A 15746-nucleotide genomic window follows, 5' to 3' on the forward strand; every position below is an offset into this window, starting at 1 on the left:
GCCCCATCCCCTCGTGAGCAAAGATCCGAGAAGCCAAAACGGCCTGATCCGAGCATCCTGAAAGGATAAGGCAGGTGTTATTCAATATTTTTCTTATCTCTATCTCTCTCAAAAAAACAAAAAACAAAACAAAAAACAACAATGATGCATTAATCTGTCTCTAAATACGTTCAGATCCCCTTACCCTGTCAGTGGTACTAAGCTCTAAGCCCAATGGTTTCTACTGAAGACACTAATATTTTTATATTGTTGTATTTTTAAAAAAGAGTTTCCCAAAGCACTTACTTACTCTAACAGGAGTAAAGATTGTCTTTTGTTGTGGGACTATTTTCAGCTGCGGATTAATACACCCTAGAGTATTTACAGCTGCAGGACAGGGTATACTTATTTATACTTATACTACAGGATATACTTAGAATAAATTACAATGTGTGTTCATGGAACATGTGAGGCAGTGCAACAGTGTGGCTCATTGATGTGTTTTTAAGAGTTTTTGGACAACAATGAAGCTCTAGAGCTCAGAGGAATAAGCTATATCAGGCTTTGGGATAGACAGACAATGCATGTTAGTGGGGTTGGTGGTTTTGGTCTCTTCATGGGATTTGTTGACAAAAGGAAAAAAAAAAATCCATTGAGGCTGTTCGCTGCGTGTTAGATGCATGGTTCTTACCACCACTTGATGAGTCCTATCAGAGTGAACAAATGCACAGTTGAACTGCTCCACCTGTGGAATTGTTGATTGATCATTGATCATTGATTTGATCAGGTAGTCACGTAGTTCATGATCTAAAATGATGATTGATTTGCAAGTTTGGGTCTAATCTAACAATCTTTGGCAGCTCCACTGTATCCAGGAAAAAAAATATTTGTGTGTAAGAAAAGGGTGAAATGTTTATATTAATATCACATCCTGAAAAAGATCTAGAATGTGAGACCTCGGACTAAAAATCTGTAGAGCTCTTAATAGACCTTTCCAAAAGATATACCCCTGCGCCTGTCATGTTATCGCTCCCACTTGAAATTAGGCAAGTCTCATTTTCTGCCGTCCTTATCTTCCTTCTAGGAGTGCACAGGGGGCCACATTGCATCAATAGCTGCTCCCTAATTACAAGCCTGGCAACCAGAAGCAGCAGCAACAGCTCTACAGCCTTACAGTAGATTAAAAAAAGACGCAACTGCAGGGCATGTCTATACTGTCCTTGTGTGCTGAGGAGACGAATGCACTTTTACAAAGCAATTAGGTCATAGGGTGAAATGTCAAAGGTCACGCTGATCGTGATTGGTTGTGGCGGAAAAGGTCATGATGTATAATAACCCGCTTGCAAAAGTTTAATTCCTCTAGTCTATTATGAAAAAGACTGTCACCTTTAACCCTCGGCCTTTTGTGTTTTCGGGGTGGTAGACTTTGGCTAATCAGGGCCTGGCAGCAGCGGTAGCAGTGAAATGGAGGGGCAGAGGCGGGCATTCTGGGAGCTGTCGTCTTGGCTGACAACAGAGTTGTACATGCAGACAGCCAGCCAAACATCCAGCCAGCTACAGGGCTGGATCACTTTCTACACTGCCCTAATAGAGAAAAAAATAAGCTCTTAATGTGTTTGTCTAGACTGCCCAGCACTGTGCAAATGAGGCGCTGTCCGGTTCAGTTAAAAGCGGTGCACAAATACAGCAACCCCATTGAAAGACAGTGACAGTAACTCAAACAAGAGACGGAGAGAGGAAAAGAAAAAAGACAGAAGCCTCTTTCACACATCGTTAGTGATTTTCACAAATGCAGCTACATTCAGGAACATTTCCATCTTGTGCCTTTTCACACAGGCCGTGGCAATGCCGGAATAGATGGGGCAAAGGACAGTCCAGCAGATGGCGGTCATGCAAAATTTATGGATGCCGACTGCCATAAAACTCAACAAAGGAAGAAGATGAGGCAAAGCCAGATGTATGTGTACACGGCAGAAGACGTCTCTTATTATTGCTGTTTTTGTGTTTTCTTAATGTATTTAATATTCAACAAGTTTGCAAGACAAATCACCCACGAAAGCATTAGCAAGGCAACTGTAAACAAGTCGCGGATTCAAATAAGTCATCAGTGGAGTCTTGTGATTGGTTCGCTTGCTTCACGTGAAAGTGTCTTTTGTCAGGCGGACATAACCCTTTAGATGTTTGTCCCTGCAACATTACTGCTTTCATTCACAACACAGCTGTGCCTGCATTTTCCCTTAAATGTTACTAGGTCTTGAGGTGGGAAATTGGCAGCACAGATGTCCCTGCTCCCATTTACACATGACCTCATGCTGGAAATGTTCCTGGACATTTCAGGGATAGACTGCATGTGTGAAAGGGGCTAGAGAAAGCAATACAGAGGCTGTTTACACAGCATGCCCTCATTTCTACCAAGCTGTCTCTGGGGTTCAGAGAGGGTCGTTGCACCGTCGACTAGGGAACAGCTGGTGAGCGAGGAGGGAGAGAGGGACTGGGGAAGACATTTGAACAAGGACAGTTTCAGATCAGATGCCATATTGTGATAGGAACGGTTTTCTTTTCCTTAACTTGACTACTGAGACTGTGTACAGACAGTGTTCTTGGACATGATTCATGTATGTCAGATGGTCTCTGTCACATGCAAAAGGACAAGCGGGACTTGTTTCATTTGAATCATTTGTGACTAATCATACACTGTGTAGCAGATGTATGTGAATCCACACAGTATTGCCATAAAAAACTCATTTACACCTCATCCAAGTCTTCATATCACACTAATTGTTTGAGAAAACGTGTGCCAAAATCATCAACTTGGAAATAAAATCAAAATGCGAATACATCATTATCTTTCTTAAAGACTGCTTGTCAGCAAGGACAGTTTTACATTTCAAGCAAGTGGTTTGCCTCTCTATAAAAACAGTTTTGGCTGCCAATTAATCAGTGACTGTATATAAACAACATCAAAACCACGAGACCACCGAATAGCCCATTAACTTTCTTTACACACACACACACACACAGCAATGCAACAATCCCTTCTGCTGTGAGCAGCACTATTATAATCTTTCATACACTTAGCTGAGGAGCACACATAATTTGAATAACAATAGGTTAAGCAATGCAATTTGTATCCAGGCTAAAAGAGGGATACACACCGCATTAAAAATAGAGGTGGGAAACACAACCGATACACAATGTGAGGGAAAAGGGCCAATAGTAAGTATTGGCTTATTGCAGCAATGCCAGGGCAACACTGTTGATGGCTGAGATAAATGGTGGTCTGTGAGCTCTGAACTCATTAGTCAGGGAGAAAACAATCTGCATCACATGTCAGGTGATTGGCCAGCAGCAATCTGTTCTGTGAGTGCAGGGGGACTGCTGGATGAGCCAGACCCTTCCCCTTTCACACCAAAGCAAGTCTGCAGCACAGTCAGCAAACACACAGAGGTTAAATCAGACAACAGAGACAACAGAAGAAAGCGACGTGGTTTAACTGTGGGCGCACACACACACACACACACACACACACAAACACACATACCAATCCCCATGTGCTGAAGTAATCATGCCTGACATCAAATTTAAGTTAATGCTTACAAATGGAACATGAGTGCATTTATTATATATTAACCTAAGCCAAACCTGAACTCATGTGCACTCAAGTTCACATGCTGCAGCACTAAAACTAAGCCTCAATGTGACTGGTTCAGTCAGAGGCTGCACGGCTGCCTGCTCTTGGACGGAGGTGGATTAGTGCTCGTCTGTCAGCTGCCACATTTGAAACAAGTGCAAGCGAGGTGAAGGGTGAAAGGTACCTGATGCTAAGTGGGCCGCAAATAATTAGCATTCACTCGGAGAATTAGCTTAAGCTGCATAATTACGACAAAGCTTAACACCAACATAAACACATATTAGGCATTAATGATCACTCATATTCTGTAAAACTATGTGGTCACTTTCAGTTACATTTGTAGTCGACTTTCAATCCACATAAAAATGGAATTCCACACATTTTCAAGCGAGAGAAAGAGGCTTTTCTTATGGTTTTACGACATTGTTAACACATTCGCTATCAGCAACGATCTTCTATTTCTGCAGCAGAATTCATCATCTTTATCTCAGCAAATCTTACTCATTAAAACTTCATTTTTACACATACACTGTATATAGTCTATATAATCCAAAGCCTTACGGCATCCCGTATGTGAGATGTTTGATCCCACATGAGCTGCAATGAACGGCATATCAAAAGGGCTCTCCAGAGGCTAAGAGGTGCATATTGCATGGTTGCTCCAACACAAACCTCAATTTTTAATCCACTATCAGCTAACACACAACCTCAAGGCATCACCCCCTCTGTTGATATCACAGTCTGTCATCACCCCTTCCATCTTTCCCTCCCACTACAACGCATATCAACAGAAAAAGCCAACACAGTGCTGTGAATCGCGCTTGCATATCTAAACAGGTCATCATCATTATCATTGTAAATCCCTTCATCTCCTAAAACACACATGCCAAAGCTCCTTTAGCAGGAGAAAAAGTCTTGGAGATAGATAAAGGTGAAGGATAAAGTTAACCCCTCTGGAGCTGGCGCTTGCTTGCGGGCGCACGATGAAAACTTTCTCTTGTCTCATTATGTCTGTTTTGAGCACAGATGTGGACAGAGAACACACAACTTTGAGATGGGTGTGCTGGCAAATAGACAGAGAGAAAGAGACATTACAGGAAAACAATGTTTTTGAGCTACAGAGGGTTTGAAAGTTGCCAGGAGGTTATTTTCAATTAGCAACATGTATCCTGCACAACTTACATGTGTGTATTAGCCATAATTGCTAAACAGGAAAATATTGCATGTGGATTGAATTTGAATAAACAACTCCCTTTAGAGGATGTTTTTTTTAGAACATAATCATAATCAGTTGGCATCTCCTTGATGAGGCTGTAGCACAGAAGGCTTTCTAATTTGATCTGCTCCTGACTTCCTTCCTTGCATCCATTCATCCCTCATTGTCTCCAAGTTACTAGCTTTTGAGTGACAGTGATAGCGCTTCAGTAGGCAATAAACATTCGGGATGCACCAAAAGAAAACAAAATAAAGCTGATATATTGTTTGTGAAATGCAGCTCGATTATTCCTGTGTTCTCCGTCATCGGGATAAGCGGTTTGTATGGATGGATTCTCACAGAGGCTCTGCTGTATTCTGTTCCTCTGTATGGGAGACAAGACCTTGTGGTCAGCTCCAGCTGTCAGCGGTAATGTCACACTGGTATCAAGAAGGCTCAGCCAATGAGAACTAATGTATCAAGATGGGATCCTGTCTTGGTTGGTTTGGTTCAAGATGGAGGTGCAGCAGCGAGGACAAGTGAATTGTGGCCTGCTTGGTGATGAAAAAGCAGATACTGCTAGCGAGACCATGACGCCTGAGAGTCAGAATTGAGGTCAGTGGGCCTCATGCAAGAACATTTTTATATTCTTATCCTAAATCTCTTCCAAGTCAGTTTCAGCAAACTTAACTTTGCTTGTTTCAATTTGATGAATACAACCTGGTGTTCCTTTATGAGATTTGACCATTAGCATAATCAACACCCCCAAAAATGCTAAATAAGTTTCAGCTCAATTCATTCACTATAATGTTATACAAGAGAAAACAAGAAGAACTTCACACAGTGGAGATTAAAGTCCTGCTGTCAGGAATCAACAAAAGATAACATAAAAAATTTACCACTGTCAGCAGTGACTTAATGGGACCCGCAAAATGAGAAAATATTGCTATGGCTGTCAACGCCCTGCTGTGACATGAATAAAGAAAGAATGGTTTGATGTGAAGTGAGACGCTTAAAAACATCTTGCTAAAGCAAAGCAGTGCGTGACTAAATGGGAGGTGGTCGAGTTGACATGGCGGTCACGGTGATGGACGTCAGACTGCATTCCATTACAAGTGAATGTTGGATGATGTTACTTTTAAATGTAACTTGGTACATTACAGCATTACAGCCATTAAAAAGTAGTTTGTTACATTACAGCGTTACCTACTGAGAAAGTTAAAAGTACTTTTGCGTTATAAAAAATGATGTGATTCCTTTGTGATTCCTTGATCATAAGAATGTGAATATTTCCAGATCATAAAGGCTGTCCTCCCTGCCACCTCACTAGCTGAGCTACAAACCCGCACTGACACAACCGCAGGATTGGTGCCTTCCACTAGTATGCAGCTACCCACAGAGAAGTAGGAATAGGTGCATAAACAGAAAAGAAACAGGGCGGGCGGATGTATCAGAGATTTTCTTTTTTTGTTTTTTGTGGCAACAAAAGAAACAGTGACATTCAGTAATATTGTAGTGTGTTGGGGGTAGGTGGACAGAGCTTCCTAGCATTCTCGCTTATGTGCACAGGTAGTACCTTCCCTCCAGTATGGTTGCGAGAGAGCATTGCAGTGTTGATGGTATACCTGTTGCTACCAATAAAATCACGCTATTTCTCGTGAGATCATCTCTCTGCTTGAGTTCTTACCATGGTGAGCCCCCCGCCTGCTACAATAGTTTATCAGTAACAGATTGCTTTTTTGAAAATATTACTAAATAACTGATTACTTGAACTCGTTACAACAAAAACGTAATCTGAGTACTCTAATGTGTTACTCACAACACTGCCGGTGATGTTACACTAACGGGTGTATGGGAGGTTTCCCTGGACAGAGACCTCCAAAAAGATTGAGGCAGCTGTTGGAGAGTGAGAATTTTCCCAACAACTAATGAATTGTAGAAGTTTTCGTTCCAAAATACTGTTACTGAACCTCTCAGTAAACTGACAAGCCATTACGCACATCACACTGATACTGTTTGGTGAACAAAATATAAATTTTACAGATGATTTCAAACCATCAACAACAATAACCATCTACTTTCCATTGCAGATGCCTTCATCCACAACTGTATACTCGTTGGATGAGACTCTACCATGTGTAACTAACAGGTCACCTGTTCTGTTGTGACTGTGATGCAGAGCCATCACTAGAGGAGCATCCTGTTTCCAGGAATCCACTTCACTTCACATAATCATTATATCATGTACAGAGTATGGGAATACATCTCTGAACAGCTCTTCCCTTATTGGATCGTGGCCTTAGGGCCTTTGTTATGATTGGATACTGGCTACAGCCGGCCACCCCCTCCGTGTCTCTCTCGTTGTAAATGTCTGCTCCTGCATTTTAAACAGTTTGGAGCAGTGCAGCAATCAAAAGCGGGAACTCCTCCATCTACATTATCACCTCAATCAATGAATAAATAAAAGAATAAATAAATCTAGCTTCCTCTGAGACAGTCGGAACATACAGACCACAGTCTGGTTGCAGAGAGAAGAGGTGTGTCTTTTGGGGGGGTGGGGGCGGGTGGGGTTAAAGGGGGTGGGGTGGAGGGGTTTGAGAATTGTCACTGTAATAGAGTGAGTCAACCATCCCTTCAGACAGAAACAGGCCTGCTGGAGGCAGAGGGGTGACGGGGAAATGCATGGGAACTGTCCCCGGTGCTGAAATCTGGAACGGCTGCTTTCTAACAGCCTCAAGTTCATTTCAGTGCAGGAGGAAAACATTTCCAAAATAAAGGCATGCTGTCTTTCAATACCTGACCCAGATCTGAAACAATCTGTATCACCAGCTCTAGTATTACAGGTCAGTCATTTACCCACCTACCAATTTAAAAAATACACACAGCAGGGGGAGTATAATATATGCAGAAAAACAAAAGCTTAGAGGCTGTTGCTGAGTTTTTCCACGCAGATCCCGAGTCAGTTACTTGGCATTCTGATCACAAAGCCAGGGGAGGGAGATTCTCCACCATGTAATTCTTTCTGAGCCAAGTCAAAAAGATTCTCATTAAAGTACTTTTTAAACCCCAAACCTTAGTCCTCAGGGACAATTGTATTGGGTTGTCATGCTATTTGTAGACTAATCATCTCTCTACACACACACACACACACACACACACCCACACACACACACTCATACACACACAGACAGACACACATACACACACATGCACGCATTAGCCCCCTAAGAGCTGAATGTAAAAGAGTCTGGATCAACAGGAATTGGATACCGCATTGTGCCTTTCAGGCACCCCCCCTCCTTCGCCCCCCCATTCTTTGAAATGATTCTGTTGCATTATTCATCTTTCAAAGCTGTCATGCTTTGTGGCTAACCCTCTGTCAGTTTGCTCAACATCACAGATGCAGCATGAGATGGATTCTTACGCTGTATATTGCAGACAGCTGATCTAACGAGGATTTCAGCTGTATCATTAAGAGGCACGGAAGGTGATACAGCTACATTAGACACTGATGTAACTGCTGAGATCACCATACAGAACATACTTCACATTCAGGAAACACAAGCACCACTGTCACCTTCTCATTTCAACATTGTCACAGCAGCTGAAACGTCTAACTTTGGTTTATAGACTTTGCAACTTGTTAACCTGATTTTGCCGTGACACATCAACGCGGGGGAGGTTTACTGTCATTTCACTCCATCGGTTACAAATGAGAGCTTCGCTGATGGAGGTTCTTTACTTGTAAATATCGTACATTTACAGTAATCAACTTGCAGGCACGCAGTAATAGGCGATTCCTCTCAGTTTGACATGAAACGATTATGCAACAGGTCTAGCACTTGCAGAAGCCGCCCTATAGAATATAAGGGTCATTGTAGCAATATCCTACACTATTTTAGACGAGGCCAACAGCAGAATGATGTCACAAGTCCGTAAATAAGGGTCCTTTTCTCGGGCACTGCAGAGACCAGGCGGGTGTGGTGACTGCATTAGCAGACGCGCAATCCCCGACGCAAACGCTCGCATAAGATCATTCTGTGGACATTCCTGTAACGGCTCCCCGCCATCTCTATGACTACCTTCTACTTGTCGGACGTGTCTTGAAGTTCAAATCATTAATCTGCTGTCAAGAATGTTGTTTTTGTTTTTTTTTGTTTTTTTTCCCACCAATCTCGCTCTATTCTGACAGCCACAAGGTGCCCATTGACGGTGCGCCTCCCCAAGCCCGTGTTTGATAGAAAAATACATGCAATGGCAATCTGACATCTGCTCTCCATCTGACAACAGTTTAGTATTCTCTACAGACACCCCACTCTCTCCCTCACAGCACCCTATGCCGTGTTTGTATGGCGCTTTCCCCCCTGTACCCCACTCTTTCTCATTCCTATGCGGCTTTTTTTTTTCCCAGCCAGATTATTTCCACACACGAACAACAACGGAATTGAACAGCGGTTTCATAAAATATGCAGGTAAAAAGGCAACTCGGAAAGCACCGACATCTCAAGCACAATATGTTCATGCTCTACTGACAACTGACCTCCCAGTCTAACGAATCCCACTCTTCGGTAAACATCCGGAGGATTTCTTTTCATCCAAAAAAGCGGACCAGGCGCAGCGGCTCTATGGAGCGACTGGGCGATGCGATGCCATTGCGCTTTTGGTATTATCCTCATGAAATCAATTTGAACAGAGGGACGTCGTCAGGAGAAGGCATCTCGGCGGCGTCGAGACCAATTTGAGCGACACAGATGAACGATGCTATGCTTTACAGTCCAACATTTTTGCTCGGCGATGGTTGCAACCAATTAGCACACCACTTGCGCTCCGAGGCGAATAGCTCCTGACAAGGCGCTCCTTCTCTTGAGCATCGCTTCTATTTCAGCTGCTATGCTGCTTTTTGGAAAAAGGTGGCAGACTACACAACACAAGCAACTTCTCATTCCCAGGATAGAGGGGGAATTTAGCGTAGCGCATACTCCAAAGCCAATAAATCCCCGTAGCGCATTTGACAAATCCTTTCCCTCTGCTGGGGGAGCAACAATAAAGGAAACTTTTAAAGGTCCCTGCATGAAGGGCTTCTTAAAACACGTGACTCCATCTATTCCTTGTTGGGAAAAAAAAGAAGATGCATTTGATCCACAATAGGCCCTAAGCAGTGGAAGACACGTAATGTGGGGGGCATGGATGTGCTAAAAATGAATGACACTGGTACCACACAGTGGACTACTCACCATTAGCACAGCAAAGTTATTATGATGGGTGCAATGAATAGTGGTCGTGTTGCCCCCGGAGCCTGTTATGTGACAGCCCTCTGCCCTCCAGCCACCGTGTCCATCCAGCAGGTCAAAATCCCAATAGGCTGCGGTGGGGTCTACACCCAGTGCGAAGTGCCTGAGAGCAATAGTAACGGAGTGCACGGCGCTCCCGAGGCTGCACCCATCTGCAAGAAAAGCAACACATTCAATTAAGCAAACCAAGTGGAAAGTCTGTAAGTGCTATAGCAAAAGAAGCGCGGGCATGCAGGGCGCGCACATACACATACAAACTCCTGTATGCACTACACACACACACGCATTATGTAGACATTATTGCACAAGTGTCAGACTGTTACTGCAGTTGATAGTGTTGTATTAAGTGTGCTTAAAGCTACCTAAAGTAGCCCTTTGAGACAAGGTGCAGCTATAAAGTGCAATGTGATGTGAACATTCATGCAGTGCTTTCATTAATTGGAATGAAATCAATCGTAACAGTCAGAGAGTGATATTGTTTTGATTTATTTTGGCAAAAAAAACAGCACAGACTGTTGACACACAGGTTGTGCAGCTCGCGTGTCAACATGTTGCGCAGGACTAACTGATGCAGACTGTGTGTAAGCATGTAGTCCGGCTAGGTAATACATTACAGCGTTGACATCACCGGCAGAATGATAAAAATGGATTTCCTCTTACCTAATTTGGTGAAAGCAACTGGTGTTGAAACGCTCCTACGCTTCCCATCATCTGCGAGATTTGACGAATTCCCCGTACAAGGAAAGAGTTTCCCATTGCGAAACACAATGAACTGCAGCTTGCAAGTGGAGTTATCAACAGATTGCAACGCAGAGGAGGAGATAGGCGTACCAGCCAGCGGTAAATGGATTGAGGCGACTGCCACTGAGTTCTGCGGATGGAACACAAAAAGAGAGGAAAATAAAAATCAAATCATGTCTTCGAGATGCGCAGGAAAAAAAAAAAAAAAAAAAAACTAACTCCCATACAAAAGACTGACAAATTGCTTTCCTCTCCAGGAGTGGAGGCGACCATAGACCACAAGTGACCAAGGGAATGAGAATCACGTTTGAAGCGCTCTAGTGCGCCTATTTGGACAGGCTCCCTGCCGCAGAGGTGGAAATGGTTCTTACCATTTCAGCTTGAGGGCACATCAACACTGCAGCTTGATTTAAAGAGACAACCGGTCTGACTTTATCTTCTTTTCACCGAGTCTAAACACCGGAGAACCCCCGAAAAAACAGCCCTGGCAAGATTTGGGGGGGAAAAAAGGTTTTGTAGGAGAAAGGCATGGTTTGGGTGTGTGAAGGTGTAGGCACTCGCCATCTTTGAGCCCAAGTGAATCCAAACTGATACATTTGTTTTTTTACAATGCTGTAACTGCAAGCTGCAAGAAACCACAACAATCCCCTGGGCAGGCATATCCAGAAATCCCATCAGAGTTGCATTCAAGATCCACATTCCCTCTGATCTGTTATGACCTGTAGCTGATACTTTTGCAGAATGAACAAATAACATAGCTGTCAGGAGTCTCTGCCTGCCCTGTCCAAAAGAAAAACTGTGCTAAAATCAGGATCCAGCCTTTTGCTGCTACATTATAACAGCTGCAGGAAGTTTGGCACGGCTCAGGGTTTGGTGAATTGATGCCCCTGGTGGACAGAGATGTTTTCAAGGGTGTGTGGACCAGTGACTGACTGCACTTAGGACGGGACAGGCAGCACTTAATACTGCCAAAGTTTAATCATAAAAAAGCTTCCAGAGTTGCACCGTCAGCATATAGGACCCACATGTGTGGCCACACACTGACTCCATGCATCATATCGGCTGATATTACTGCACTGGCTCTGATGTGTAATATTTCATACATACTGTATATAAAAGAAAATAACAACAATAGTACACTTGCAAAGGCAAAAGGCAAGGCTTCTTCACACACTCTCATTTGTTATTTATTCACAATCAAAACCCTTATGTGAACAAAACAGACGGTTATTCTTTTTGTTGATTTATTAAGAAGTGGTTACACAAAAACAGCTTTTTAGGTTATTAACACATTTCTGCACTGTGAAAAGACTTCCAGGGAGATGCAAAAACACTGCGCGTCCCCACATATTTATCCAGTGATTGACCCATCATAGTGTATTGCTAGAGGAGAACGATGCTAATGATAGGGCTGATGATACGTGTTCATAATAAAGATAATGATCATGTTACGCGGGGCCCTACTTTCCAAATGAAGTCTATTTTGTTCGGCTTTCAATCATGTCACCCTCCAGTGTGAGAGGATCAGCACTTTGAGCCTAAAGGGGAGGGAAGCTTCCTGGCCAAGATGAATGTGGATGCCCATAAAGTGCCCTTACAGTTAACGGGGAGCTGCTTAGTCAGTCGTTCGGCCCAATAAATGTCGAGGAGAAAGATGGCCAAATTTCTTAATCAAGTTAAACAAGAGCTCCTTTGTCTGTTCTTGTGTTTCTTATGTTGGCCACAGTGTTGTGTTGTTGTGTGAAATATGGAGGCCCTGGCGATGACGGGCTTACCTCCACTGATGTGGCCCCTACTTGTTTTGATCTTCCTGTCCCTTCTGTTATCCTGCAAAGTAATTCTGTATAGGTGACAAAGAGCAACGGCGTGCTTAAGCATAATTCCTTTACATCACAACCAGCGTGTGCGAAGAGCCTCTGGTGATTTTACAGCATCGGGTTTGTTAGCTATTAGTTTCTGCATTGACTCACTCTTGAAAAGCTATTGATTTTCATCCTGCAGTGTGTGTGTGTGTGTGTGTGTGTGTGTGTGTGTGTGTGTGTGTGTGTGTGTGTGTGTGTGTGTGTGTGTGTGTGAGGAGAGGAAGAAAGACAGAGAATCCTTGCCTTGAAATTTATGTTGCATCATTCTCTTCTCTGAACAGCTTAAGCTGGCAGTCTGTTTCCAAGACGTCATAGGATACAGACATCAGGGCGAGAGCCGGAGAGGATTTGAGCCCCGGTGACAATCGAGAGACGGACGAGTTAAACGCGGCCCTGGCAAGCTATTCAAGGGGTCCCTTCTCATACGGCCAACACGGATGCTAGGTGACCTCCGTCCCGGGGGGAAATGTTTTCAAAGCATCCAACTCACAAAAAGAAATCTTATCTCATACACTTGTCTCCTCATCTCTTTCTACATCTTTTATCCTCTTTTATGTGGCGTATCAAAGGGATTTACGGCCCAATGGGTGTGCTATAAGCCACGGTGTGCGCAAGGTCCCGTTCTAAGCAACGATCTATGTTCCTCCTGAGCAACCTAAACAGCTACATTTCCTCAGCCCCAACGCCGCCGGGGACCTCGCACTTCAGAGTTGATTTAGCTGGTTGTACCTCAGCCGTCTGACCTTCCTCCAAGCCCCTCCCTTTCCAACAGGGCAGCATGCTGTAGCCTTAGTAACCATAATCACACACTCCCCTCTGTCTCTCGCTCTAGCCTAGGGATCATTCTCCTTTTCCCTTTTTTTTTTTCCCACTTATTCCTTTCCTTACAGAGGGCATCCAGGTGAATGTCAGCAGTCACCTCCTATTTCAGGCTGTTCCCTCTCCTCCACAGCCCTCCCTCCCTCCCTCCCTCCGTCCGTCCCTCCCACCCTCCCTTCCTTCGTCCTCCTCCACCCGCTCCTTGATGCACGGCCCTGCTTGATAGAACCACAAAGCTGCAAAACAGCCTGCAGGGCAAAACACAACAGCTGTGTTTGACCCGGGGCAGTCACCAAATCACAGCATAAACATCCCGCTTAAACATGGCTCCATGACTTCTCCGGGGATTAATGTTGAATGTGTTTAGACAAAGAGGTGAATATTAAGACACCCAGTGAGTGTTTTTTTTTTATTGTGTAATCCAAAATTAGAAAAAAGAAAAAGCTCTGTCCCTTTGTAGATATATCTGTAGGAGAGATGCATTTATTTATTTGCACAGGCGGCAACTTGAAAATTAACTTTGAATGAAATGAATTTAGCTCAAAGGGCAGCTTGCTGAGCTCGGCCCCAGCTGAGAAGAACTGCTGACGAGCATGATGGGAGATTTGCATAAATTTTTTTTTTTTTTTTTTTTTGTAATCATCGGCTGTCCTGTCAGCACAGACGTGGTCAAAGACACAATGACCATGACAGATAGGTAGACATCGGTACACTGCAGGGGGGCTGAATCAAGTGTTTGTTCCTTCCCATGATGTTTCAGAGTCTGAAAATAAATCACAGTTTGCTCACATTTTGCGAGACCTTGCACACACACACGTCTCTGCTGGCGCTGCTTTCGAGGTTTGACATATTGCTCGGTATTATAAATCTAAACAAAGGGAACCTAATTCTACAAAAGTGATTGCCATGGTTGCAGCTTAAAAGGCGTATTCCTCTTGAGCATTATTATGTTGTAGTGTGGTTAGCATTACTTATCGAGAGAAATTAAACACAGTCCTACACGGTTGCCATGCCAACCAGAGTCTGTTTCCTCCAGATGGGTTGTGTTGGTTAGTGGGGGGAAACCATTTGAGCAGATTTGAAGCAGGAAATCAGATTCTTTGGAGAGGCAGAGCTGTGCTTCAGCTGTCAGCTACAGTCTCCTCAGTCAGCTCTGACTCAAACTGTCACATCAGAGGTCACAGTTAGTCTGAACAAAAAAAAAAACATTCAAGAGGCTGCAACAGATGGACAACACTGTTAGATTAAAAAGGCATCATGGATTACAAATGGATGAATTTATTGTGAAATGTGTTGTAAAAGCATAGCTGGTATAATAGCTGCAAGGTGATTGATAATGAGCCAAAAGGAGACGAGTCTTTGAGACGGAAGAGATCTTAAAAATGAATTTCACAGATTTCCAGCATTAATGAGTGTAAATATATGACTCTCATAGAACCTCATTGTTTCATTGTTTGCACCCTCCGAATCCACAAACATATTATAAGAGTTTGTCTCGTCAATCTCCTGATGCCACGTCATTGCAGCCTCCATGACTGTGACTCAGTGGAGAATGTCTCCTGAAAGTACGTATTTTCATGCAGCACTGTAATGGTAAGAAGCAGAATCTGGGCATACTAAGAAACAACAAACATTTTTGGAACACTCTGAGTCATCTCCGGTTTATTAAAGGTTCACTTCACCATATCACAAAAAACATAATTTCTAATTTAACCCTTGTGGTACAAGCTGTACAGATAGTTTCTGTTGTGTGTGAGGAGATCTTAAAATATCCACTTCTAAAACTTGTGACACTATGATTTATATGGGTAGAAAGTAATCCAGATGAAAACTATTCACAGCAAGGTCAGTGTATTATTCAGAGTAATAGGAACACAATTTATGGAAACCAACCTTATCCCCAGAAAATACTGTCCATATTGGAAAATGTTGTCTTTCTACAATACTAGCATATGGAAACAATGGCATGGTTAAGGTCAGGTGAAGATAGTGGTTATGGTAGATAAACAACGGTTAAAGACTGTTAAAATGGTTAAGATTAAAAAAAAGAATGGACAAAATTGTGGAAAAGCATCCTTGCGAGAGAGCGTTTCTGCTCTGCCTGCACAAACGTGATCCTGAGAGCACAGGGCTGTGATGAGTGTGAGCTCGACCCTCCCTACGCACTCGCAACTGCTCAACACTCGCTTGTACGCAGGATGACTTTTGAGACTTTGGAGGTGGGGACG

At 43.4% G+C, this 15746-nt stretch overlaps 1 protein-coding gene across 12 annotated transcripts in view; it reads right to left on the reverse strand.

Moving 5' to 3' along the window:
• LOC121912177 (adhesion G protein-coupled receptor A1) overlaps positions 1-15746 on the reverse strand; it is a 181311-nt gene that overhangs the window by 44381 nt on the left and 121184 nt on the right. For 11 of the 12 annotated variants that reach the window (XM_042434304.1, XM_042434303.1, XM_042434302.1 and 8 more), the window contains 2 exons: positions 10757-10967; positions 10040-10248 (listed from right to left, as the gene is read on the reverse strand). In XM_042434304.1, coding sequence (XP_042290238.1) covers positions 10040-10248; positions 10757-10967 — 420 coding nt within the window. Of the gene's footprint in view, positions 1-10039; positions 10249-10756; positions 10968-11208; positions 11618-15746 lie in introns of those variants that run through there. The other variant, XM_042434310.1, reaches the window with a different exon arrangement.

Source organism: Thunnus maccoyii, chromosome 14 (genome assembly GCF_910596095.1).
Source record: "Thunnus maccoyii chromosome 14, fThuMac1.1, whole genome shotgun sequence".
Taxonomy (NCBI): Eukaryota; Metazoa; Chordata; class Actinopteri; order Scombriformes; family Scombridae; genus Thunnus; species Thunnus maccoyii.